This window comes from Melanotaenia boesemani, chromosome 2 (assembly GCF_017639745.1).
Source record: "Melanotaenia boesemani isolate fMelBoe1 chromosome 2, fMelBoe1.pri, whole genome shotgun sequence".
NCBI lineage: Eukaryota > Metazoa > Chordata > Actinopteri > Atheriniformes > Melanotaeniidae > Melanotaenia > Melanotaenia boesemani.
In genome coordinates, this window is record NC_055683.1 from 23,043,732 (window position 1) to 23,070,697 (window position 26,966).

At 39.4% G+C, this 26,966-nt stretch overlaps 2 protein-coding genes and 1 long non-coding RNA gene across 4 annotated transcripts in view; all 3 read right to left on the minus strand.

Annotated features, from left to right (window-relative positions):
* Positions 1-26,966, minus strand: part of LOC121653371 (rano class II histocompatibility antigen, A beta chain-like) — a 168,287-nt gene that overhangs the window by 97,922 nt on the left and 43,399 nt on the right. The window lies entirely within an intron of this gene.
* Positions 12,395-14,666, minus strand: LOC121653382 (H-2 class II histocompatibility antigen, A-Q alpha chain-like). Of its 2 annotated transcripts, none has more exons than XM_042006846.1 (4): positions 13,742-14,666; positions 13,372-13,611; positions 12,956-13,237; positions 12,395-12,824 (listed from the first exon to the last, which is right to left on the minus strand). In XM_042006846.1, exons 1-4 carry the CDS (start codon positions 13,917-13,919, stop codon positions 12,679-12,681), a joined length of 846 nt encoding a protein of 281 aa, XP_041862780.1. In that variant the 5' UTR covers positions 13,920-14,666; the 3' UTR covers positions 12,395-12,678. The 2 variants fall into 2 exon arrangements, with proteins under 2 accessions (XP_041862780.1, XP_041862773.1); XM_042006839.1 differs by having other exon boundaries at positions 13,372-13,614.
* The window catches only part of LOC121653520, a 6,903-nt gene continuing 2,071 nt past the window's right edge, over positions 22,135-26,966 (minus strand). The window contains exon 4 of the long non-coding RNA XR_006012803.1: positions 22,135-22,199. This is a non-coding gene — a long non-coding RNA (uncharacterized LOC121653520). The remainder of the gene's footprint in view (positions 22,200-26,966) is intronic.

The following is a 26,966-nucleotide window of genomic DNA, read 5'->3' on the forward strand; positions in this document are numbered from 1 at the left end:
TGTATGACTATCTAACGTTTAAACAAAGAAAACACATTAGCTCACTGATACTGAGTCATCTAAGTCATCATGGGACAAGAGACAATTATCATCTGTAAGATCTAATCAGTGGCAAACAAACAATCAGTGTAAAAGCCTTGAGGTTACATCTGTGAATAAATTACACATCATCAATTAACTAGCAAAATTACACTGACATGAGCGGCATCTGGCTCCTCGCTTGTCACCAGTGAAAAAATAAGAGGATGCTCCATGCTATTTTCCCATTCAAAAGTTGTCTTAAACTAAACTTAATTAACAAACCCAATCCTGATCTTTGGGAGTTCAAAAATATGAATAAAAAAAAAGAAAAAGAAAATCAAAGCAATTTTAAGAATGATGATGTTTGATTCTCATATACTGTACACAACTGTGTCACTGTGGATTAACATGTAAATGTACAATGTGTTCCTGATAGACGTGTGCTGGGGTGTAACTCATTCATATTGAGCACTGCTGGTGGGAGAGAGCACCCTCCTCTCCTGCCTCCCTTTCCAGGGATGGTTTTTGACAACACAGACAAAATAGTGATATCACAGCATCATCCTCTTCTGTGTGCTCTTTGGTGTTGGGCATGTAATGTCTTTTGCCTCTTCAGAACAGAAAGGCCTGATCTTTTCATAAAGATATGTCTGCCTGTCCATGGTCAGTGGGGCCAGGACAGGAAGGCTGTCAACAGGGGGCAGAAGTCCTGGGATGCGCAGTAGCTGAAACCTGACAGGCTCTGCATCACTATGAGTTCTAGCAAGCACCACACCAGGTCTGTTGGCATCAAAGCTGCAGAACATAAGCACACACAGCAGGATATTAAAAACATTGCTTACTGTTTTTTTCATGAAATACGATCATGTCTATTAAATTATTTTCATATACACATACACATTGTGGAAGTTTGAAGATACATACCTGAAGTGCTGATAACTCTTGATCTGCGGGAGGTTTCATAAGTAGGGACTCAGGTGTGCCAGTCGAGGGTCTTGACTATCAACCTGCCATCTGCTATTCCGACTGGCTACGGGATGTTGAGGTGGCTCTCAGGAGAGCTATTTTCCACTACCTGTCAACAGCAAGGACCACAATGGAAATAAGTTTATGACTTTAATAAATATCCTTGCCTTTTTTAAACATATTTCACAATACTCAGATGAAATAAACTAACCTTGGTAATGTCTGCCAAAGTGTTGACTCTGGTCCTCATGAATGCTTGCTTGATCAGTCCAAAGCCACAGGGGGCAAATTTGGTGTGGCCATCAATCAAGAAGAGGATGCTAAGCGTGGAGTGAAGCTTTTGTCCAACACGCCAGGCGCCGTATCAGAGGATGTAGTTGTTTTCGTTTTACCCACTGCAGTTGTCACGGTAACACTTTACAATACTGGACGCAAAATTTGCTTCGTTACTAGGGAACACCTTGGGGGCGAATCAGTAAGTAATGGATAGTTAACCAGTACTTACTGGTGACCACAAAGACCAGGCTTATTAGGGAACTACTGGTTAATTATTTGCTTTGTTACTAGCGAACGCCTTACAGGCATAATGGGAAGTAATGGGTAGTTAACCAGTACTTACTGGTACCCACAAAAACCAGACTTATTAAGGAACAAAAGAGAAATTCTTCATGTGAGTACTGGATTACTCTGACTCGTTGAGTGAACAGCTCATTTAGTCAAAAACTTGTTTCCTGGTGGTTTTGGAAGCCTTAGTAAGGATGAAAAGCAGTACCATTTATATATTCTTGTACTGCTGTGTCATCACTTACTAAGTAATAAGTCATTACTTAATCATTGACTGGTAATTATCTGTTATATTGTTTATTTCCTAAAAAAGTCAAACATCATACCAAGTACTTACTGAGGAACGCATCATTAACTACTCAGTACCTGATCAGTACCTACTACTTTTGTGTACATTATTGTAAAGTCAAACATCATACCAAGTACTTACTGAGGAACGAAGCACTAACTAATCATTACCTGACCAGTACCTACTACTTTTGTGTACATTATTGTAAAGTCAAACATCATACCAAGTACTTAATGAGGAACGAAGCATTAACTAATCATTACCTGACCAGTACCTACTACTTTTGTGTACATTATTGTAAAATCAAACATCATACCAAGTACTTACTGAGGAACGCATCATTAACTACTCAGTACCTGATCAGTACCTACTACTTTTGTGTACATTATTGTAAAGTCAAACATCATACCAAGTACTTACTGAGGAACGAAGCACTAACTAATCATTACCTGACCAGTAGCCTACCTACTACTTTTGTGTACATTATTGTAAAGTCAAACATCATACCAAGTACTTACTGAGGAACGCATCATTAACTACTCAGTACCTGATCAGTACCTACTACTTTTGTGTACATTATTGTAAAGTCAAACATCATACCAAGTACTTACTGAGGAACGAAGCATTAACTAATCATTACCTGACCAGTACCTACTACTTTTATGTACATTATTGTAAAGTCAAACATCATACCAAGTACTTACTGAGGAACGAAGCATTAACTAATCATTACCTGACCAGTGCCTACTACTTTTGTGTACATTATTGTAAAGTCAAACATCATACCAAGTACTTACTGAGGAACGCATCACTAACTAATCATTACCTGAACAGTACCTACTAGTTTTGTGGCATTTTTTCTATATTGAAAATAACAGTTTGATCTCTTTAGGCTTTATGCATATAGCTATCTAACATGTGCAAACCATTCAAAATTGATAACAACTGCAGAAGAAGAGACAGTATTTATTACACAAAATGTACCTTAAAGTTAGACACACACACACATGCAAGCATTTCCCCCAATAAATGGAAACTATCGTTTCCATATATTTTAAACTTTGTACTGTTTGCATATCTCGTGAAGCATATGTCCAAGTTCACCATTCTTGTGAGATTTGGCCACCCAATGTGTCCAATCTATTGAGGCAAGCTGTTTCTTCAAGGTGTTCTCTGTTGGATTGCCAGGCAGTCTCCAGACCTGGGATTTGTAGGTAGACCACTCACAGTCAATGTTCTTTGTATGGGCACCTGTTTCTGCGTTTACAAATGACCGTCTGTGGTTTACTGAATAGTGAACATATCCACTATTAGCCAGTGCCGTCATCTAAACCCTCCATTGACCTGAGATGATAGTGGTCCCTTGACAATCATAAAACCTTATGACTGGGATCAAGTGCCACCAGGACTGTTTTCTGACTAGCCTCAGAATGGGCCGCCTTCTCATGCCTGTTATGCCTAGCGTTCCAAAGACCCATGTTAGCCTCCAAATCTCATCCAAATCTTCCCCGACCATACTGTTCAAAATAAGAAAACATGGTAGTAAAAGAAAGTTTAATATTGTCCAGAAATTCACAAAGTTCTTTGTATTTACTTGTAAAAACACGAAGAAATATCATATAATTGGATATACTATTAGATAATTTAATTGGCTGTGTAAATATCAGAGTTAAAAAGTACAAAAACAATGTATAAAAAAATCACTTATAAACATCTTTACAAGATATTATCATTCCACTTTTAGATCACAAAACCAAAGTGTGGTCACATTTTTTCTTTTAAATGAAGAAAAAGTTGTAAAATTACACTGATTTGCAACGACATTAGAACATGACATCCGAAATAACATTATCTGGTTACAATAGTGTTGAGGAATCTGACCTCTGATGCTGATTTTTTGCCTAATTGACCACTGCAGGGCTTCGGTCTGAAAGCACTTAAGCTATCAGTAGTGTGTGTAAGTCTTGTAAATTAAATACAGTGTCCTAAAGAAACACTTCACGGTAAATAAAATACATCATATCAGCATAAATCAACTAGTATTCATCAGTGCTGCTATAACACTTAAACATGTAGCATGCACATGTTAGCTTAAAGTAATCTGAAGTTAACAGTCATACGGTTAGCTAAACGATGCTAAATCGCGATCATGCTTACGGGCAGAAATGGGCATTTTAAAGAGTGCAAACATACACATGAGCGGGAAAACACTAGCAGAAAGAGTAAGTTACATTTAAAAATTAATCTTGTCTCAGAATAAACACAACTTACATCGTCAGTGACCGCTGTACCGCTGGAAACATGTCTAAGGTAGAACGTGAAGAAAAGGAAGAGGAAGTGCAGAAGCCGTCTTCAAAATAAAATGCCTACTTCAAATTAAAGGTATGAATACATGAACATTTATAATTGGAAGAATTCATAACAAATTGCATAAAGCTGTTTAATACTTTAAGGAATAAGATTTATACATTTTTTTAAGATCTTGAGCCTTATGTCTTGTGAAGAGGCAACCATAGGAAAACCTAATGGAACCATTCAAGAAAGTGGGTTAAACTCAGGTTTTTTTATTTTAGAAAGAGATTAAGTCATTTTTAGGCTACGTTCACACAGCAGGTCTTAAAGCTCAAGTGCAATTTGTTTCAGTTGTATTTCATATTATTTACATGTGGCCTCTATTAGACTTCAGTATGAGCCGTACACTTCCCTGAAGCGACCCACATACACAGAGGAACATGTGACGTCACATGCAGCACACTGTGTCCATCGAAATCCTACATCACACACTGTGGACAAGTGCTAACATCACATCACATTTATATACTTGTTAAATTTGTAAATGACTATTTTTTGGGGCGTTTTGATCATGATCATTCTGAATGTTAAAACTGAAAAGTCAATTTTTCAAAAGTGATGTGTTTGATTTACTGTTTAGGGATATTTCTATTGAAATACATATTCCGACGATTAATAAAACAGCTGGTAGAGTCCTGACTAATTACAGGTGAGAACTTTGATAGTGGTCATGGGTGTAATGGCAACCACTGAAAGATTATGGAAGAAAATATTTATTTGAGTGGTCAACATGACTGGAAAAGTGTTATACATCTTAAGTATATTTACCAAAAAGTATTTTTAATTGAGGGGAAAAAAGCTAAATTTTTAAATAATTGACTATACTGGGTGGAAAAAGAAAATATCTTAAGAAATGGGCTTGTAAAAATGTTGGAATTCTTAAGTGCCCTGTAACAAATGATCATGAAGGTACACAAAAGTAGTAGTTACTGGTCAGGTACTGATTAGTTAATGATGCGTTCCTCAGTAAGTACTTGGTATGATGTTTGACTTTTTTAGGAAATAAACAATATAACAGATAATTACCAGTCAATGATTAAGTAATGACTTATTACTTAGTAAGTGATGAACAAGTAAAGGTGAGATGACACAGCAGTACAAGAATATATAAATGGTACTGCTTTTCATCCTTACTAAGGCTTCCAAAACCACCAGGAAACAGGTTTTTGACTAAATGAGCTGTTCACTCAACAAGTCAGAGTAATCCAGTACTCACATGAAGAATTTCTCTTTTGTTCCTTAATAAGTCTGGTTTTTGTGGGTACCAGTAAGTACTGGTTAACTACCCATTACTTCCCATTATGCCTGTAAGGCGTTCGCTAGTAACGAAGCAAATAATTAACCAGTAGTTCCCTAATAAGCCTGGTCTTTGTGGTCACCAGTAAGTACTGGTTAACTACCCATTACTTACTGATTCGCCCCCAAGGTGTTCCCTAGTAACAAAGCAAATTTTGCGTCCAGTATTGTAAAGTGTTATCGTTGTCACAATGAAGATCCACGTCTGTTTCTCCAACAATATATACATATATATATAAATGTATATACTGTATATAAATGTGTATATATATACATTTTTATATATATATATATATATATATATATATATATATATATATATATATATATATGTATACACAGACACACACACACACACACACACATATATATATATATATATATATATATAAATTATTGATTTTGTCATTACAGGGATTTGCCTTGTCTCCTTTCCAAGCTTTTAGCATTGCAAGTGCATTTCCTAAAAAGAAAACATACATTGAAAAAATAAAAATGTAGTATACTCTTTTTGTTTTTCTGATTTTTAATAGCATTTCCAATTTAGTATAGAACTTTATGAAAAAAGGCTACTACTGCATTAAAAAGCATAGTAGTAGTATTTTCCTTCTTTTGAAGCTACATCAGTAGCTCAAAACTACTGATGTTGTTTTCATGTCATTGTTTTATTGGGCGATGTCTGCTGTAATGTAATTATTACCATGGAATAACACAAACAGGTAATATGTGTTACGGCGTGTCAGGCAGGAATGCTTTCTGGACCCCCAAGAGGCAGACGCTGAGCAACCAAAAACAGCAGAGAGTGGTTGGGTTAAGAAACAAAGGGAATTTAATAGAGTCTCTTTGAACAGTATCCAAAGTGCAGTATAAGCCACAGGCAGGATCCAGGAATCACGATGGTTCACGGTAGGCAGAGTGATGACAGGCTGAGCGTTTGTGTGGAGCTGGCTTGAGCTGGAGATGGATGGGAATCAAGGCGACAGGAAAGCAATCCAGCAGGGAGGCGTAGCAGGCAGGGCTGACAGAATCCAACGGACCAGGAACCTGAACACAAGACAGCGTTTGGAAGACACGAGTTGGGATTTTAAGCAGAGATCTAGAGAGGCCACGATATACCAGGAAGTAACTGGACGATCCAGCGAGGAATGAGGAAAGATCCGGTGTTTAAGTATGCAGTGGTTGATGGGATGAATGAGGTCCTGGTGTGAAGATCAGCCCAGGTGAGGTGATTGCTGCTGCTGACGCTCTCCTGGCTGGGGACAGACATGACGCACAAGACAGACAGAGGGAGCCAGACGCACACACTAGGGCAATCCAGAAACATAAACACACATAGGGGGGACAGACAGGGACCCTAACAATATGTCAATTAGCAGCCCTGATTCCTGGTTATTACATAAAAACTACTGATGTTGTTTACATGTTATTGTTTTAAATGGCTGTGTCTGCTGTAATGTAATATTTCTATGAATCAAAATGGAAACATTCAATGGACAATTTTACAGGCCTGATTTGCGGTTATTACATAGAAACTGTTCAATTTTAATTAGGTAATAATGACATTATGTCACCATAATTGCTCCTTTATTTAAATATATATACATATTAGTAGACATTTCCAGGCAGCTACCAGGTTGTTACCACAATATTACATAGTACTACCAAATCATTTCACATTCTCATTAAATTTATTACCCTCCTATTGCTGTAGGTTACAGACAAGTTATTATCCTTTAACTTCAGTTTTAGTCTGTTGTTGTTTCCAGTGTTACTATTAAGATATTATCTGGTTATTACTACTGGTAATTACAGAGTATTACCAGGTTATTCTTCTATATTACCATGAAATTCCCACAATATTATCATATAATTACCAAGCTGTAATGTAAAGTGCTACTGAAAAATACAAGTGTCCCCTTTGAAATCTATTGACTGATCACTTCTTTTCCACAATGAAATAGATTATCTTCAATAAAATGTTTAGCAGTATGAATCAGTTGGAAATAGGACCAGGTGAAGCTTGTGTGTACATGTAGATTTCAATGTACTCTCCAGGTAACTGACTCAAAAAGCTTAAATGACTGAAAAACCTGATTCACTTTGGTGAGTGACTCATTCAAACTTGATTCAGTAAAAAGAATCAAGTTTACCATCACTACCTGCCAGTAAGGTCAGTGTCAGAAATGCATGTACCTGCACGATCTATGTGCAAGTTTGGTTGTATTGAATATTACCTAAATTGGAGTACATATAAGTGCACAGACATCACTTAAAATCAATAAAAAATACTTGGTTTAAAAAAGAAATCCAAAAGTGCAAGAATTTTTGAACAAGCCATGCAGAACACATGCATGCAAGGCTTGTCATCTTTGACAGAGAAGGATGTAATTTCCAGATTACATCAATGTGTAATACAGATTACATTAACTTAAAAAAAGGAGAACAAGCAGCAAAATAAAAACATATTACTCAAACAAGCCTGACTGGTAGTGCATGCAAAAACATACATTCTGAAATTGTGATGCTAAGGAGGTGGACACATTATAGATTAAGTCATGTATCTGTCATTTATTAAACAGTTAACTCACGTGACATCGCGGGTGACTGGACACCACTGGTGGAGGATCTACACATATCAGAAATTTTCTGGCATTTCCAGCCTCCTCTTCAAGCACCTTCCTTTATATATACAGTGCCATGAATATGTATTTGCCCCCTTCCTGATTTCTGTGTTTTTTGCATATTTATCACTCACGGAGGTTTCAGATCATCAAACCAATTTTAATATCACACAGAGACAACCCAAGGAAATACAAAATGTAGTTTTGAAATGTTGATTCCATGTATTAAGGCACAAAAAAAATCAAAACGTATCTGGCCCTATGTGAAAAAGTAATTGCCCCCCTTGCTAAAACTCAAAGTAACTGTGATTAACAACAGTTTTTGGGAAAGCTGAGTTCAATTCTACAAGCCACACCCAAACCTGATTGCCACCACCTGGGTTCAAATCAAGAAATCACTTAAATTGGATCTGTTAGACAAAGTGAAGTAGGCTACAAGATCTCAAGAACATGCCACGATCCAAAGAAATTCCAGAAGAATTAAGAAAAAAAGTAATCGAGATCCATCAGTCTGGAAAAGGCTACAAAGCCATTTCCAAGGCTGTGGGGATCCAGCGAACCACTGTCAGAGCCATTATCCACAAATGGAGAAAGCTGGGAACAGTGGCAAACCTTCCCAGGAGTGGTCGACCACCTAAGATTACTCCAAGAGTGCGACGGCGGGTAATCCAGGAGGTTACAAAAGACCCTCACAAAACATCAAAGGAACTGCAGGCCTCGCTGGCCTCAGTTAAGGTCAGTGTGCATGACTCCACCATAAGAAAGGTACTGGCCAAAGGTGGCATCCATGGCAGAGTACCCAGGCGAAAACCACTGCTGTCAAAAAAGAACACAAAGGACCGTCTCACATTTGCCAAAAGGTATCTCGATTATCCTCAAGACTTTTGGAGAAACATTTTATGGACTGATGAGTCAAAAATTGACCTTTTTGGAAGATGCACAGCCCGCTACATCTGGCGCACAAATGGCACAGCATTTGACAAAAAGAACATTATGCCCACAGTAAAGCATGGTGGTGGCAGTGTGATGGTCTGGGGTTGCTTTGCTGCCTCAGGACCAGGACAACTTACTGTGATTGATGGCATAATGAATTCTGGTGTTTACCAGGAAATTCTGAAGGACAATGTCAGGCCATCAGTTCGTGCCCTCAAGCTCAAGCGCTCTTGGATCATGCAGCAGGACAACGATCCAAAGCACACCAGCAAGTCCACCTCTGAATGGCTCAAGAAAAACAAAATGAAGGTTTTGGAGTGGCCAAGTCAGAGTCCAGATTTAAATCCAATTGAAATGCTGTGGTCTGACCTTAAGCGCGCGGTTCATGCAAGACGACCCTCCAATATGGCTGACTTGAAAAGATTTTGCAAAGAGGAGTGGGCCAAAATCCCTCCACAGCGTTGTGAAAGACTCATCACAAATTATCGCAAACGTTTGATTTCAGTTATCGCTGCCAAAGGTGGCCCAACTCCCTATTAGGTTCAGGGGGCAATTACTTTTTCACATAGTGTTAGATAAGTTTTGTTTTTTTTTGTGCCTTAATAAATGGAATCAACATTTCAAAACTGCATTTTGTGTTTCCTTGGGTTGTCTCTGTGTGATACTAAAATTGGTTTGATGATCTGAAACCTCTGTGAGTGATAAATATGCAAAAAACACAGAAATCAGGAAGGGGGCAAATACATATTCATGGCACTGTATATATATATATATATATATATATATATATATATATAACTAGTTATATATATATATGGTTATGTTATATATAACATAACTATATATATATATATATATATATATATAGTTATGTGAAATTTTGAAATTTCACATAACTTGGGGAAAACCATGTTATTTATTATGTATGGAGAGCATAATGCATTTTTTCAGCCCTCCTGTGATACAAAGAAGAAGGAAAAACGATTGCGTTTAATGTTTTGCTTTGGTCTCTTGTTTCTCAGTCACATTTTCTTTGCTTTTCACAGCATCTTCACATCAGTCCATGTGATGTAGAGGAGTAATGATTGTGAGGCTGCAGATGTACAGATTTTCTGTTCTTGGAAAAAAAAAAGGCTGAGGAGCAAGTGGAGAAAGTGAAGCATGAAAGCAGTTCTATGTTTCACTGTTACCTCCACAGTCAAAAAGTACTGTCAGGCAAAAAGCACAGAATTCTTCCACTCTCTTTTTATGGAAGTTGTTTTTATTGTTATTATTATTATTATTATTACTATCACAGATTTAAAAAAAAAAGATGATATATTATTACCAATAAATCATCTATATTGTGCTGCATGTATTACCAACTCCTCTTAGTCAGGGAAGAAAGGAAGATACTGTACTAAAAATGTTATGCAAACAATGAAGAATTTCTGGTTGGGCAACAATACTTGCGCCAAGGTTAAATGTCATTTTAATGCTTCAGCAGGAACTGTTTTACTGTTGGTTCTTCATGGAAAAAGTTTTGAGGAAACTAGATAACATTTTGTATGTTTTAATCTTCTACAATGAAAACCCCCGCCCCGAAAAACACAAAACAAAAAAACAAGTTAATCAGCAGAGTCATCAAGCTTTTTCCCATATGTAAGTGTGCATACACACATCCGCATGCTTTTATACTTACATCTATACTTACATCTTATCAGACTTGTATCAATCATACTTGTGTGCTAATGCCCGTGCAAACATTTACATATCTAAAAAACTGTAGTTGTCTGGTGGTGTTTTGTTATTTCACATCAGAACATTACAGACAGACTTTCACTTAGTTGATATCTTTTTCTTTGTAAGCATGCCATTTAATCAAATTAACTTAAAAAAACATTTTCATTGTCCCTCAAAAAAATGTCAGTTTCTCCAAAACATAAATATAATGGAAAATTACAAGCAAATGTTGTTGATTCGGAATATTTATACTCAACCACTGATTTTGATTCCATATCCTTAGTTATTTTAATACGCAGTTTATATCTGCCCGGTACGGTTTTATCTGAGAACAATTACAGAAAATATGCGAGTGATTGACTTTGACGTTCTGTCTCCAGCAGAAATGCTCTTTTATATAACAAATTTACTATGCCAGGGGGGCGTTTGTGGATATAAGGCTTCTCTTGATAATCGGATTCATTTATTTATTTACTGGTATTTGTTAACTTTGAAATATGGAACCTATGTAATCTTGCTGGACCTGATTGGTGGGGACAGAAAACGAAGGAAGACAGCAAAAAGGAAAGCAAAAAGAAGAAAGAGGAGACAAAAAAACAAAACAAATGGAAGGCAACAACCCTTCAGTCCAAGCTATCACCAGACAACAAATTGCTGTACTTGAACAGAAACACACAAGAAATTTTACTACGGCTTTTACAGAAAAAAACAGAGCTGACAGTAATCAAATTCCTAAATAAAAATAATAAAAACCAAAAAAACTAAAAAAAAAAAACAAAACAAAAAAAAAAACAAACGTATCACAACAACAATCGAAGTACCAGATTCACACTCACAGTGAAAAAACAAAAATAACGTATATACCCTCTGGACAACTCAATGACTGTGTCAGAATGCAGAGGATAAGGAATAAGGAGTGATCAGTGATGAGAAGTGATGAGTAAGATTGTGCAAATGCAACCATGCCTCCACAGAGGCTAGAGGCAGACTAGGGCAGCCCAGAGACCCAGGTCCTCAGCAGCAATCCCGGACTATGTACCCAAGCTACCCCACATCAAAGACGACCTGCATGTCTATATATATATATATATACATATATACATATATATATATATATGTATATATATATAGCAGAAGAGAGCCCTAGCCATAGCACCCAGGTCACAGGCACAGGCCCAAACGGGCCAAAATTGGCAGCCGCCGGACCCACCATCCAGGGTGGCCGAGCATTAAATCAGTTCTGTATACTCTGTGTTGAGTATTTTTGAGCAGTTTTCCAAAACATAATGCCTTGTTATTAATTACATTGTTATTTTCTTATTTGTTATACATTTGATTTATTGTTCAAAATATCCACATTAAGTCTCCATATAGCATTTATTTTCCTATAATGTATAGCTGAACTGGTTTTATTAACTTTTTGTTCAAACCAAAAAAAAGTCAGATCTGCTGTGATTGTGATTAGCTGCCTGTCTCACTGTGCATCACTGTGACTAAATAGTAAATATGTATGTAAATTTATAGCTTTTTTATGCTGCAAATATTCTATTAAGAAACACTATCATTTAATTTATGGAGTAATTCAAATATAAATATTTGTCAAACCAAGGGCAGAGTGAGCCAAGTTGTGAATGTTTATTGGGTTTTATGCATATTACATGATACATGAACTCTGACAAAGAACATTTGCATTACAGGCATTCATAATCATCTAATTTTGGAAAAACTATAGACGAATATACAGAATACAACTAAAGGCAGAACAAATCAGAAACCAGGAATAGCTGCATGTTCAAAACTTCCAATGTTTTTAAAGCTGTTTTACAAATAATAGTTCTGCAGATCGGGTTTGTGAAGAAGAAGAAAGGGATGAGCGAGGATCTTGAGACGAATGTATACAATCATTGTTATAGATTAATGAGCACCGTCCTGCATCCTGTGACGTTGGTTTCCCTTTACAAAAAAGAAAGTTCCTGCAGCGACTCCAAGAAGCCCAAGAGAGATGCCAAGTCCACAGAAGACAGCTGGACCACTACTTATTTTTTCATCTGTTTCAAATTCTGTAGAAGAGAGGAGGAAAATATTAAACCTAAATAAACTCGAGTTGAAAATAAGTCTTAAACTTCATTTTAATGGGGTAAATTCTACATCTTGATGTACAGAATAATATGAATTCTTTTAGTTTTCTCACCCCAAAACCTGGTCTGAGGCTCCTCCAGTGCTTCATGCTCCACGCTGCAGCTGTAGATGTCTCCTTGTTTTGGAACAAAGTTCAGGTAGGAGACAACATGAAACGTCCCATCAGGATTTGGTATAGTTTTGATGAAAGGATCTTCCTCTGCTACTTCTTTATTGTTCTTTGTCCACCTGATGTTGATTTTAGGAGGAAAAAAGTTGTTGCTCAAGCAGGTGAGGGTATTGTCTTCATCTTTTATCACTTTATCTCTGGGATAGAGGATCGTTTCTGGAGCTTCTGTTGGTTTAATGAACACAACTGCTTAGTGCTCTATATATTTGTTAAATGAATAAAACAATAAAACAGAGGTAAATAGTAACTTAACTTTATTAAGTGTATAAATGAATGTCTGCTAGTTGAGTATTCCTTACGTTTAGTCCTTGTAGCTGTCTCATCTTGTTTCCATCTTTTTATATCACTTTTACACATATATCTGTATATTAGTGCATATTTATAAGCCCATTCAGCACGGAAAGTTGTTGGAATTTTGCTGTCCCAAACAATATGATCTTTTTTAAAATCTGCATAGTACACTTCATCATCATCCAAAGTCAAACAGAGCTGAGTATCACTCGAGTCAAAGCATCCATAGATTTGACAAAGTTTGTGAACTGCTGGGAAAATATAACAAACAAAAGTTTATTCCATCATTTACATTACAAAAAACATAATTGCATATTTCCAATAAATTGGCATCTCTGTCAGTTATGATACAAGTGAACAGATGCAGTAAATACTTACCTTCTGCATTGATGCAAGCTGCTCCAGAAATAATAAGTATAATTGTCAAGTACATTTTATTCTGTCTGTGTTTATTTAAAAGTCCTGTCATGGCTCTCATGCTCTCTGCTGTCAGCACTGAGCAGATCAGAGACTTGTGAAGGCTTGCTGTGTTAGATGAAACCTTTCTATGTGTCATATCAGCTTAGCTGGAAATACAAAAATCAGGCTGGAGGGGAGAAAAAAAGAACCTGTTGAACCACTTTAACAAGGAAGAAGAATAACAATAAGCACATTATATCAAACAAAACTGGTTGAATTTAATCTTTGTTCCATACGAATACACTGCCTGCACAAATACAGCTAGTTTATCCACCAGATAATGGGCTCTGTTTGTATTGCACCCTTGGATCAAACTGTGAGAAACACATTCAGTGTAGTTTTGCAGTTTTTTAATGACAATGTCCACAGTTCAGCACATGCTCAAACATACCTCTTTTTTTCTTAAAGGGAAAGCACACAAGTTTCTTCACATTTTCCCCAAGTTATATTTATTGTACCAACATTCATTGAACTTTTAACTTTATAATTTATAAACTTTATAAACTTTATAATTTTGAACACCGCTACATGAGTGTTGACCAGTACATTGTGCATAATCGCATATCTAGTGACAACAACAGCATGATTACAAGACAAATACTGTAGTTAATTATTTATTATCCTGCCTTGTTATATTGTCTTAATCCATCACTACACAAGTGAGGTTCAAATGTGTTTTAAGAGTAGTTTCTCATTTCGAAGACCAGTGGTGGTCTTTTGAGGTTGGAGTGCGGTCAGGGGTGCTATTGTTTTTTTCTTTTTTCACCACTGGCAGTTAACACTAGTAAATATTTTATTTCCTCACCATCTTTAAATTGATTTATTTATTGTCATTTATTGATTGAAATTTATACCATGGTCTGGGTGAATACTCGATTCTGATTGGCAGGAGGGTGTCCGTTAAAAGTGATAATGGACACATATAAAAGAAGTTCCGGACAATTAACCTCATTGCTGTAAATTATTGCACTAACTAAAGGGTAGTTTGTAACTGTGGCAACAGAAACTCAGACGCCGGGCTGCAGATGCGCCAGATCATGTCTGTGAAGGCACATTGTTGTGAAAGCAGTTTTATTGGGCTCCATCAGTCCAGGAGAGACAAGAATGGAGCAACATTTTGTCATCCCGCAACGTCCCAATCAGCAGTGGTCCACAAACATGCACTTTACAGTTCCTGGTCTGTACTTTATAGTGAGGCAGAAATCACCAACACCCAACAATGACCCACAGCGTTTAGTTTAGCCATCCTCATCATATATGTCAGGGGATTATTATCACTGTACACTGTCAAGGGATGAGGATGGAAGAGATAATCAGTTACAGCCTACCTGAAGGCTAGAAATCCCAGAAATTTTTTCTCTGAAATAACATGACCAACATAACGCGTATCTCTTTAAAGATAGTCCAAAAGATAACCCCTAATCCAATCCCAGCTTCTTTGTTTCTGCAATACCTTCCACACATTGTTCACATGGCTGTCAAAATCATGACTGAAGAACAAAGCTTCCTCAAGGTAGATCATACCATTCTCATGCCTCAGGTCTCCAAGGCATCTCTCCTGCTGGAAGGCAGTCAGTCAGTCTGTCAGTCCCTGAGAGATTCTGAGCTCCTCTCCTAATCCCCAAGGTGTAATGAAAGCCATGTATCTTAAATTTTCTTTCCTGTCAAAGCCTTGATGGTAGACGTCACCTTGATTAATCACAATAAACCAGTACTTTCCTACGGAAGCGTGGAGCTGTCACCCAAATAAGAAAAAACATCGGACCTGTTTATTGTAAAACCGTGAAACGTATCACGTTATAACGTGATACTTTATTGTAAAAATGTGAAACATATCACGTTATAACGTGATAAGTTTATTGTAAAAACGTGAAACCTATCACGTTATAACGTGATAGGTTTCACTGTCCGCAAAGTGGTGTTTTTAGAAGACAGCCAGACCTTCTGTCCCGGGGCATATGCAGGAGCAGGGGTCCGGCGACGATCAGCCCACCGGCGGTTGCTGTCGGCCGTCCGCAACAATGCTGCCTTAGTCGATCTCCATGACCGGCAGCATCAACCCAGATGGTGTTGGACAGATGGAACCGCAAGCTCAGCTTCCTGATCCGGGAAAAGCGGAGGCTGGTAGCCCAGTGACGCCTCAAAGGGGGAGAGGCCTGTCGCCGCAGAGACGTGGGAGTTATGTGCATTCTCCACCCAGCATAAGTGACTGCTCCAGGCAGAAGGATTAGCAGCAGCCACACAGCGCAGAGCGGATTCCAATTCCTGGTTCAACCTTTCAGCTTGACCGTTGGTTCGGGGGTGAAAACCGGAACTGAGGCTGACCGTCGCACCCAGGGCATCACAGAAAGCTTCCCACACCCGGGACACGAATTGAGGCCCTCGGTCCGAGACTATGTCCGCAGGGATCCCGTGAAGCTGAAAAACCTGTTGGGAAATAATCTCAGCCGTTTCCAATGCAGTGGGCAGCTTTGGCAAGGCAACAAAGTAAGCAGCTTTAGAGAACCTGTCGACTACAGTGAGGATGATGGTGTTACCCTCAGAAGGCGGCAAACCAGTAACAAAATCCAGGGCAATATGGGACCAGGGCCTCCCGGGGACGGGAAGAGGATGGAGAAGACCAGCGGGAGCCCGAGAGGATGTTTTCCCTCGCGCACAGACGGGGCAGGTTGCCACATATTCCCTGACATCCTTTTCCAGCGTATGCCACCAGAAGCGTCTCCGGATGAGTGACGTAGTACGAGCCACGCCAGGATGACAGGCCACTCGGGAGGCGTGCCCCCACTGGATCACCTGGGAGCGGACAGGGTCAGGAACAAACAACCTGTTAGGAGGACCGGTACCTGGATCTGGATGCGTGCGTTGTGCTTTGCGGACGTTCTGTTCAACCTCCCAAGTGACAGCGGCCACCACACATGACGCAGGCAGGATGGGCTCTGGATCCGTAGTAGGTCCTTCAGGACTGAACTGTCGGGACAAGGCGTCCAGCTTGATGTTTTTAGAACCTGGTCTGAAAGTGATGGAGAAGTTAAAACGTCCAAAAAACAAAGCCCCCCTGGCCTGCCGGGGGTTCAGTCGCTTGGCTGTCTGTAAGTATTCCAGATTCCAGTGGTCGGTCCAAACGATGAACGGCTGTGCTGTCCCCTCCAGCCAGTGACGCCATTCCTCCAGTGCTAGTTTCACAGCCAACAACTCCCGCTCTCCCACATCATAGTTCCTCTCCGCCGGGGAAAGACGCCGGGAGAAGAACGCACAGGGGTGAAGCTCACCCGACTGTTCAGCCCGCTGGGACAGAACAGCCCCCACCCCCATATCAGAGGCGTCCACTTCCACAACAAATTGACGGGACGGGTCGGGGTGAGTGAGCACCGGTGTGGAGGCAAACCGGGTCTTCAGTTCCTGGAAAGCCCCTTCAGCGCACTCCGACTATTGAAAAGGAGTCTTGGGGGACGTAAGTTTAGTGAGCAGCGCCGCAACCTGGCTGAAGTTCCTGATAAACCGGCGGTAGAAATTGGCAAAACCCAAAAAGCGTTGCAACTGTTTTACGGTGTCTGGTCTGGGCCATTCCAGAACTGCTCTCACTTTCTCCGGATCAGTCTTCATCTGCCCGCTCAGGAAAATGTACCCCAGGAAACTGATGGTAATGGAATGAAACTGGCACTTTTCTGCTTTAACATAGAGTCTATTTTCCAAAAGCCTTTGCAGCACTTGCCGGACGTGAGACTTGTGTTCAGACAGGTTCTGGGAATAGATAAGAATGTCATCTAGATAAACAAACACAAACAGGTTCAGAAAATCACGAAGAACGTCGTTAATCAGTGCCTGAAACACTGCTGGGGCGTTAGTTAGTCCAAACGGCATGACCAAGTACTTGTAATGCCCCAGAGGGGTTTTGAATGCAGTTTTCCACTCGTCCCCCTCTCTGACGCGGACTAGGTAATACGCATTGCGGAGATCCAGTTTAGGGAAAACAGTGGAACCTAAAAGAGCATCAAAAGCAGAGTCAATAAGAGGCAGGGGATACTTGTTATGAACAGTTATTTTATTTAAACCTGGGTAGTCAACACAGGGCCGCAGGGTTTTATCCTTCTTTGAAATGAAGAAAAAACCTGCTGCTAGAGGGGAAGAAGACGGTCTTATTATGCCGGCATCCAAAGAGTACTGTATATAATTGTGGAGTGCCTCTCTCTCAGGTCTGGAGATATTGTAGAGCCGACTGTTGGGTAAGGAGGCCCCTGGTAATATGTCGATGGCAATATCGTAGGGCCTGTGAGGTGGTAAAGATGTAGCCTTGTGTTTACTGAAAACCTCTGCCAGCCCGTGGTATTCAGTCGGAACAGTAGACAGATCCGGAGTCTTCCCCACTCTCTCCGTAGATCTAGTGGAAGGCAAAGCAGATCATAAACATGACTGGTGGCACCTCACACTCCAGCCGGATATAGTTCCAGTTTCCCAGTAAATGTATGGATTGTGGCGAGACAGCCAGGGATGTCCAAGAACCAGGGGGGAGTCTGGTGCATTTATTAACTTGGACTCAATCAGTTCTGAATGGTTTCCGGAGAGTTGTAGTCTGACAGGAATAGTAGTTTGCGTTACCTGGACCATAGGTCGGCCATCCAAGGCGTTGGCGGTCATGGGACGGGGCAGTTGTACCTGCGCTATCCGAGCTCTCTCCGCCAAACCGATATCGAGGAAGCTGTCCTCACCCCGGAATCAATCAACGCCGGAACTGTGAAGGCTTGATCAGAACAGGTTATTGAAGCAGTAATCTGAGTTTTGGTCGGGGTTGTAGTCTTCTTATTCGTTTGACCCGTCAGAACCCCAACCCTTACTGACGGCCCCTGTCTTTTGGGCGGACTGGGCAAGTGACACGGAAATGTCCTGATTCTCCACGATATAAGCACTCACCCGCCCGCAGCCGTCTCTGGCGTTCAGCCTGGGCTAGATTTGCCCGTCCCACCTGCATGGGCTCCTCAGTGGAGAAAGGCGCGGGAGAGGAGTCCGTGGGAGGTCGGAGTGAAGGAGTCGAGACTTCTCCCGGATCTGGAACTGAATAGGGCCCCCTACGGTCCCGGTGCCTCTCTCGGAGACGGTTGTCCAGTCTGACTGCCAGCTCTATCAGTTCATCCAGGGTCCCTGGGAGATCCCGAGTTGCCAGCTCATCCTTCAGGGTTTCTGACAAACAATTCAAAAAATGGTCAATTAAAGCCGCAGAGTTTCATCTAGAGTCTTCTGCTAGAGTCCGGAACTCTACAGAAAATTCAGCCACACTCAAAGCCCCCTGTTTTAATGTCATGAGCCGTTTGGCCGACTCCCGACCTCGCACCGGGTCATCAAAAACCTTCTTTAGCTCGTTTGTGAACCCTCTGTAGGTCAGGGTGTGTAGCGGCGTGGTTTCTAAATAGGCTTCTGCCCAAGTAAGCTCTCTGGAGGCTAGCAGACCAATAATGAAAGAAACCTTAGATCGGTCAGTGGCATAGGTGACTGGTTTCTGATCGAACACAAGAGAACATTGTAGGAGGAACCCCCTGCATTTACCCAACTCCCCAGTGAATGGCTTGGGATCCGGAACATGGACTTCATGAATTGGAGGGGTCGGAGGTAACATGGAGCCAGACGGTGAAGCTGTGGGAGCGGAGAGCTGGGATAATTGGTTAAGCATGGTTGTCATTTGGGTGGTGATGTCGTTTAGCTGGGTTTGTAATGCTTGTTGGCTATCATTGAGAGAACGGAGTACCTGGGAGTGTTGTCCAAGAAGGTTTCCTTGTGATGAAACCGCAAAAAATAACTCACTGCCCGAGTCTGGTTTTCTGGTGTCCGTGGATGATTGTTCCAATGGGTCCATGTTGTTGGCTGGATCGTTCTGTCAAGGTTGAAGCTAGGGCCCAAGGAAGAGAGATCACGGTAGGAATTCAGTGAGTAGTTTATTGAGACAGGTGGTGACAGGTCGAATGGGTTCCTTGTAGGTCGAGGCGGAGAGCGGGCAGACAGGATGTGGCGGAGAGCGGGCAGACAGGGTCCGTGTGAGTCAGCTGCAGTTTCCAGGCAGGGCGCTTGGGAGAGAAACACAGGCAGGTCAGAACACAGGTAAAGCGACTTCAGACTCAGAAGAGAAATCGGCTGGTTACCACTAGTAGTAGCAACGATCCAGCGAAGACTGAAGGTCAGCCAGGAATCTTTATGCAGGTGACGTGATGAGCCCGATTCTCCTCAGCTGCGCAGCCTTAATCATAGGATCCGCCTCACATCCATATAAGGGAAAAGGGGCGGAGGAAGCCCCAACATGTGGAAACACATGACAACTAGGCTTTGGAAATAGTGTACATTGTCTTCACACAACATTTTCTTTTCAAATATTCTTTCAAGTCCATCATATGGATCACCGTTCCAAAGTTTTGATAACAATAGTGAATAAGGCGAGAATCCAGTCCAGTTGCCTCTTGTGCTGTTGTTCTCCATCATAATGTGTTTATTAAAACTACCTATAAGTATATACTCTATATCTTCAAAGTGTGGGCCCTTGTATGTACAACATGCTCTGACCTGGTAGTAATCTTCATTGGAGAAAACTGTAATAAAAAGAAATTTATTGATCCCATTATAATTACTATGATAACATCTTGAACTAAAGATGATATCTAAGCATTCAAATAGAAAAATTATATGACTCACCTGGACTGAAAAGAGCGAAAACCAAACAAAACACAGGATGAATGTGCATGTTTCCTCACAAGACGGAAAGCAGACTAACAAAGCTTCTCCTGGGTGCAGTGTTTATGTTTGCTTAGATAAGAGGAAATGAGAGCAGACAACAATTTACAAAATAAAAGTATGCCTTCTCATTTTTGCCCAGTTAAAACATCCTCCTTACATAACACATATTATAGGTATAACCAGGGTGCAATTTGCCAGTGGGGATGCTGGAGATCCCCACCACCAACACCACCAAGGGCAAAAATACTACCCTCCCCCTCCCCACCCAAAGTATTTTTACCTTTACGTTGTAATTATAAACAACCGAAATACACAGGATCCATGTTCACCCTGGTTGGGCTGCGGAAGCAAGTCAGAGGTGTGTGTGACACAGAGCGCATTGTGATCAATGAGGAAAGCCGACGGTGTGAACACAAAACGCACGAGGGAGGAATTAGAAAATTCAGCAACATTTAAGGGGCTCAGTGTGTCTCAGCCAGGTGATGGAGACCTTCACAAGGCAGAGGAGTTTCGTGTGCAACTTTCTGTTTCCCTGGCTGACAACACTGAGCTCAGAATGAATGTGTCCACACTGAACAATCTGCTTTTCATTGCTGTAAATGGCCCAAATGTTGCCTCCTTCCTGGCCCACAAATTTGCAGAGATGTGGTTGAAGGAGGGACACCAAGCTGCTATTGATCCACCAACCGGAAAGCAGAAAAAAGGTACTTTATCAGAGCAGACTGTGTATGTAGTGACCTATAGGCTACCCAATTAAGCACAAAAGAAAAAACATAACATTTTGACAGCACACTGTGGTAGGCTTTGCCACATTTTATTTTAAATTTATATAGGGACTTTTTTAAAATTATTATTTTTTTAATTTCATTTGACACAAATTTAAATAAAAGTTCAATATAATAAGCAAATATTTGTGCAAATGCAGGGGTTCAGTTCTAGTTTTTAAAAACAGAGACCCTACTGCCGTGGTTAAATAACTTGAGTTAAGCAAATTTACAGGACAAACAACTATTTTTAGCCTGTTATACTGTTGGTCCGCTGCGGTCATTTTTCTCAAAATTATCAAAATGTTGCTCAAAATATCAAAATTAATCCCCTCTCTGGTTGCTTTCATGAATCGCAACCTGGTTATAACAGTTCTAGCAATCATTCTAATCAGCTTTCCCAAGTAGAAATGTCATTATTCATTTATACTTGACTTGGGTTTAATCAAATCTCTGTTTTATTGCTTTGGATTCCATTTCTTTTAAATAATAAGTGTGCCAATCATTGATTTACTGTACAAGAGCATCAAGAAACACATAGAATAAGAATAAGAATAAGAATAAGAATAAGTAGTAGTTAGAGTAGTTCTACAGAGGAAACTAATAACAAAGGCCAGATATGAAAATTATTAAGCTGAATTTCATATTTTCTTCCAAGGTAATTTAGGAATTTTATTTTTCTTAATTTATTAATCAGATTTACTTTATTTATCCCATATTAGGAAATTGCAATGGGAAATTACATCCAGTTATGATTTGCTCAGTAACGAGAAAAAGTAAAGGATGATACATTCAGAGTAATATTGAGACATGATAGATTAGCGAGCAAAGTCTTGTATTCAGTGATACTTAATCTTTTATCACTTCATCTCTGGGATAGAGGCTCGTTTCTGGAGCTTCTGTTGGTTTAATTATATTTATGTCATTGTTGTATAAATCAATAGAAACCAAGGCAAATTAATAATGTAAGTTTCCCTTACCTTTAGACCTTGTAACTGATATATCTGGTTTCCATCTGGATATATCCTGCTTACACACACTTCTGCATGTCACTGCATATTTGTAAGCCCATTCGGGACGAAGAGTTGTTGGTACTTTGCTGTCCCAAACACCAGTCCCCTTTTTAAAGTTTGCATAGCAGACTTCATCACCATCCAGAGTAATGCCGAGTTGAGTATCACTTGAGTCAAAGCATCCATAGCTATAACAAACTTTGTGACCTCCTTGGAAAATGTAAATGAAACAATTATATGCATGACTAACAAATTCAAAACACACTTTCAATACACATGTTTAAGTTAAGATACAAACAGGTGCAGCAGCTGCTTGGAAATATTTCTACTTACTTTCTGCATGTAAACTGCTCTTGAGAAAATAATTAGAATTCCAAAACAGATTTTCTTCAATCTGTACCTATTTAAGTGTCCCATCACGGTTTCTCAAGCTCTCTGTCAGCATTTAACAAGTATGAGGCTTGGCAAGGCTGGCTGTCTTAGATGAAACTTCTTCTTTTCTATGTGTCATACTGCTAGCAATGAAAATAGGAAGTCTGAAGGAAGTAGAAAGACCAGTTTGAACCTCAATAACAATAGATTACCAAATAAATCTTCGTTAAGGAGGATCTGTTCCATCGGGTGTGTTTTCCTTTTTTTGTTCAGGTTTAATTCCATTTTGTCACTTATGTCAGGCAAACCAACAGGTGACCTTTAGGAGTGGATTTGGGGAAAATTACTTTTTTAAACAGAAATACTTAATGATTCAATGACGTCTGATAAAGTTCTTAGGAATGTGTCTAATGTGTAGCCATTTTAAGCTCTAAATGAGAAGAACAAAATTCTGTAAATGCAACAATGCAATATATTGTAGTTAGAAATTTTTAAACAAAATAACAGTAAATCACAAATATGTTTCTTTTATGCTTCAAATTTGGATTTATTGCAGAACTGTTGTATCATGTAAACAGCATTTCCTGTGGCTACATATGCTTAATATGCTGTCAGCTGAATGTGTGATTAAAGTGATTTGAAATCTAGGGCTTCAACATTTTGAAGGTATATAACTGTAATTGCCAGTGGTGTTGTTTTATTTTTTATTTTTTATTGTTAATTTATTTGATTATTTACCAGGTATTAAGGAAAAATACTTTTAAGAAGAGAATACAACTTTTTAAAATAGAATAATAAAAAATATGTGCGAGTTCCACAGTTTATGTTGCAGACTAACTAATTCTAATGACAAATAAAAATACAAAAATTCTGCATAAAAAAAAATCTGCATTTGTGTCAGTTAAATTCAAGTGAACAGATGTTAGTATTTATATTTACTGTATACATATGTGAAACCACTGCTGAGAATAGGTATTGTTTAAGGGCATTTTATCAATTTACGTCTAATCTAAACCTGTTTAAGTGTCCTGTCATGGTTTTCTCTGCTGTGAGAATAACAACAAGGAACACTTTGGCTGTGTCCGGATGTCCATCCTACTCCCTAACCCCTTGTTCACTACATAGGGGTGCACTACATAGCACACTACATAGTGACTCATTCTTTTGGCGATTCGGACACAAAGTTGCCTATTTTTTTCTGTCGCCGCAAACCACGTGACTATCGCCGTCACCACGGCAACCACAGCCCGCATCAAGATGTCATTCCAAATCCAATCCAAAGTTGTGTGTAAATATTTTTATTTTTATTCCTTATGTTGTATTTTATTCTTTGTTAGTTTGCTTATAGGTAATTTCGCGCTGCTCAATTTTTTCATCTCCTTTTTGTGGGCATGATTGTTTCTTCAAACAGATTCCTATGGTGCAGCTGCTTTTCATCTAATCATTACAGCCACCACCCATCTATTCATCATGGCTACCAGTCATCTACTCATCTGCCAGAGTATTTAGACCACATCCCTCCTTCACTCGACGCCAGAGCGTTGTACCAACCACACTTGGTATTTGGTCACTTGTATTTTGAGAAATTCTGTCAAAGCTATTGTTTCCTGGTGTAAATCCGTTTTGTCTTCCAGTGAACCCTGTGTAAACCTGTCAGATCCAGAACCACTCCTGCACCACTCAGCCCCTTCAGACCAAGGATCAGCTGTCTGCCTGCTCGCTGTTAATCTAAACAATTGTTGTCATCAAATAAACCTTTTTCCCTCAGTTCTAGACCTCTGTCTGCATTTGGGTCCGCACATCCACTGCCTTGTGACATGTTGAGCTTCTGCCCGCAATGCATTGTGGTCTATATTGACCAGTCTAGTGACCATCGATGCTCACTACTTTTCAAGATGCATTGTGGGTAATTCTGAGTGCCCTACTTTTTTCTCTCAGGACATTCGGACAAAATGGTGTGACCCCTATGTAGGTCACTATAGGGTGCACATTCGGACACAGCCATAGTATGCCAAATGAAACTTTTAGGAAACTTCATTAAGGAACATCTGTTCTCTTTGAGCTACTCTCTGCCATGTCCTCACTCTGCTCTTCCACCATCATCACATTTGTTCAGAAGGGTCCTATTGCCTTCTTTCAAAAAATCTCTTGTACTCAAGTAAACGTTGCTCAATGAAATCTACACTTAACAATTAGATGTTAAGTACCTTTAATCACACACTATGCATTACACACAAACACTCAAACATGACTAAACCAAAGAAACAATCAAGTTAATGAAGTTTAGATTTAGAAAGTAAAGTACAGGAATTATGGGTGTAAAGAATAACTGAATCAACATGTAAACCATATACAGTTTTTCAGCACTTTATAAATATTTTATGTGGACTTGTGTCTTTTAAATGTGCAAATAGATTAATAAATTGAAGTTGCAAATTTAGGTTTTCTTTGTTTTTGGACAATTTCCAAATTTAGTAACTGATAAAGCCATCACTGTACAAACCGAGACGACCAGAGAGTCACTAGAGCAGACACATTGGTGTTAAATGCAGCTGGGTTGTTGCAAGTTTAAAAAAGAATGCTGGGTAAGTGCAGGTGTGGACTTGTTTATATTTGCCACTTCAGCTATCTGTCGGTGGTACATCCCATGCAGGGGCTTGTCCTCCCATGATGGTTCCTCATTCACTCAGTGCTTCATCCCTAGGGGCCATCTTCCTGATGTGATGGAGCTTGGATGTTTTATCTTGGATAGTTGCCCTGATGCTAACTAGTCCTCGACCTTTCTCTTTGCGCTTAGTGTATAGTCTTTAGAAACTGGATTTGGGGTGGAACCCTCCATGCATGCTTCTGTGTTTTAACATCTGTGGTCTGAACATCCTCCTTTGGCCAGCTTATTATCCCAGCAGGGTATCTGATCAATAGGCACAGCTGTTAATTGCCCGGATCTTGTTATTGCCATTGATGTGATCTCAGGACTTGCCTTACTCATTGCAGATAGTTGGTTGTGGCAGTTTTCCTTGTGGCCTCTTCATGATTGCCACTGGCATTGGCATGCCGAGGTACTCGTAGCTCTCCTCAATGTCTGTTATTCTGCCCTTTGGGAGTGTAATGCTCTCTATATGGACTACTCTCTTTGTTATCATTCAGACTATATATATATATATATATATATATATATATATATAATATATATATACATATATGCATATTAACACCGTAAGTTTTTAAATCGCACGTTAAGGTTTTTTTTATTTATTTATTTTTTTCTGGCTGCTGGCTTTGATCAAGAGATTTTTTCTGGCTGGAAGAAGAACTGACGTTTGTCTTTGTCAAAACTCATGCAGATGGGCAGAACATCGTGATTTTTGGAAACTGCTCTAAAAATACAATGAGAAACTTTTCATTTATTTTTTTTAATAAATGTGGCTTTAATTTATGCAAGACAGCAAAGGTAAGACATGCTTTCTGACTTTTACAAATGTAAAGCAAAAATCGGGTCTTCTTCTGCCTCTGGTTTGGTGAATCTCAGTCATAGCGAGATGAAACGACCAGGTTTGGAATTTGTGAGATGTGAGTAGAGGAGTCGTTTGTTTGTGTTCATGCCATCGGGTGGACACGGGGAGACATTATCTGTGTTTACATATTTTTCTGACTTTATGTACCTGGTATTTTAATTGTTTGTTGTCTTAACTGTGTTTTGGTGGTCATAGAAATGGTTTTTACTGAGCTCTTAGTTGAGATTCTGGACTTTCTGTGGATATTACACATGTTTATAGTTACATCTACAGACCTGATGTTTCACCCGGAAACGAGATGTTAATCCCTTAACTCCCGGTAGCGGAGGTTGCAGGTGCAGTCAAGCTAAGAATGAAAGGTTAGAGAATTTATAGGCGGGTGAACCACTAAAGGTGCATGGATGGAAGTTAATGAGCATGCTGTGAATATCTCTCTCTCCTCACCATCTAGAAGCTGTGAGATTTTAATCCTGTTATAATAATGTAATGTAATAATGTTGTTATTATTATCAATCAATTAATAATAAAAGATTTGTTAGGACAGTAAACTGACATTTAAAAGAGCCATGTTGAGTGTTGCATTAAAGTTTCGATTGTAAAGTTGTGGAAATGGGTTCTGTACTAAGAACTGTATTTACAGTCAAACTTGTTTTATTATCAACTATTTGTATGAACCAAAAAAAAGTCAAATCTGCTGTGATTGTGAAAGCCTGTCTCACTGTGCATCTCTGTGACAAAATGGTAAATATGTATGTAAATTGATTGT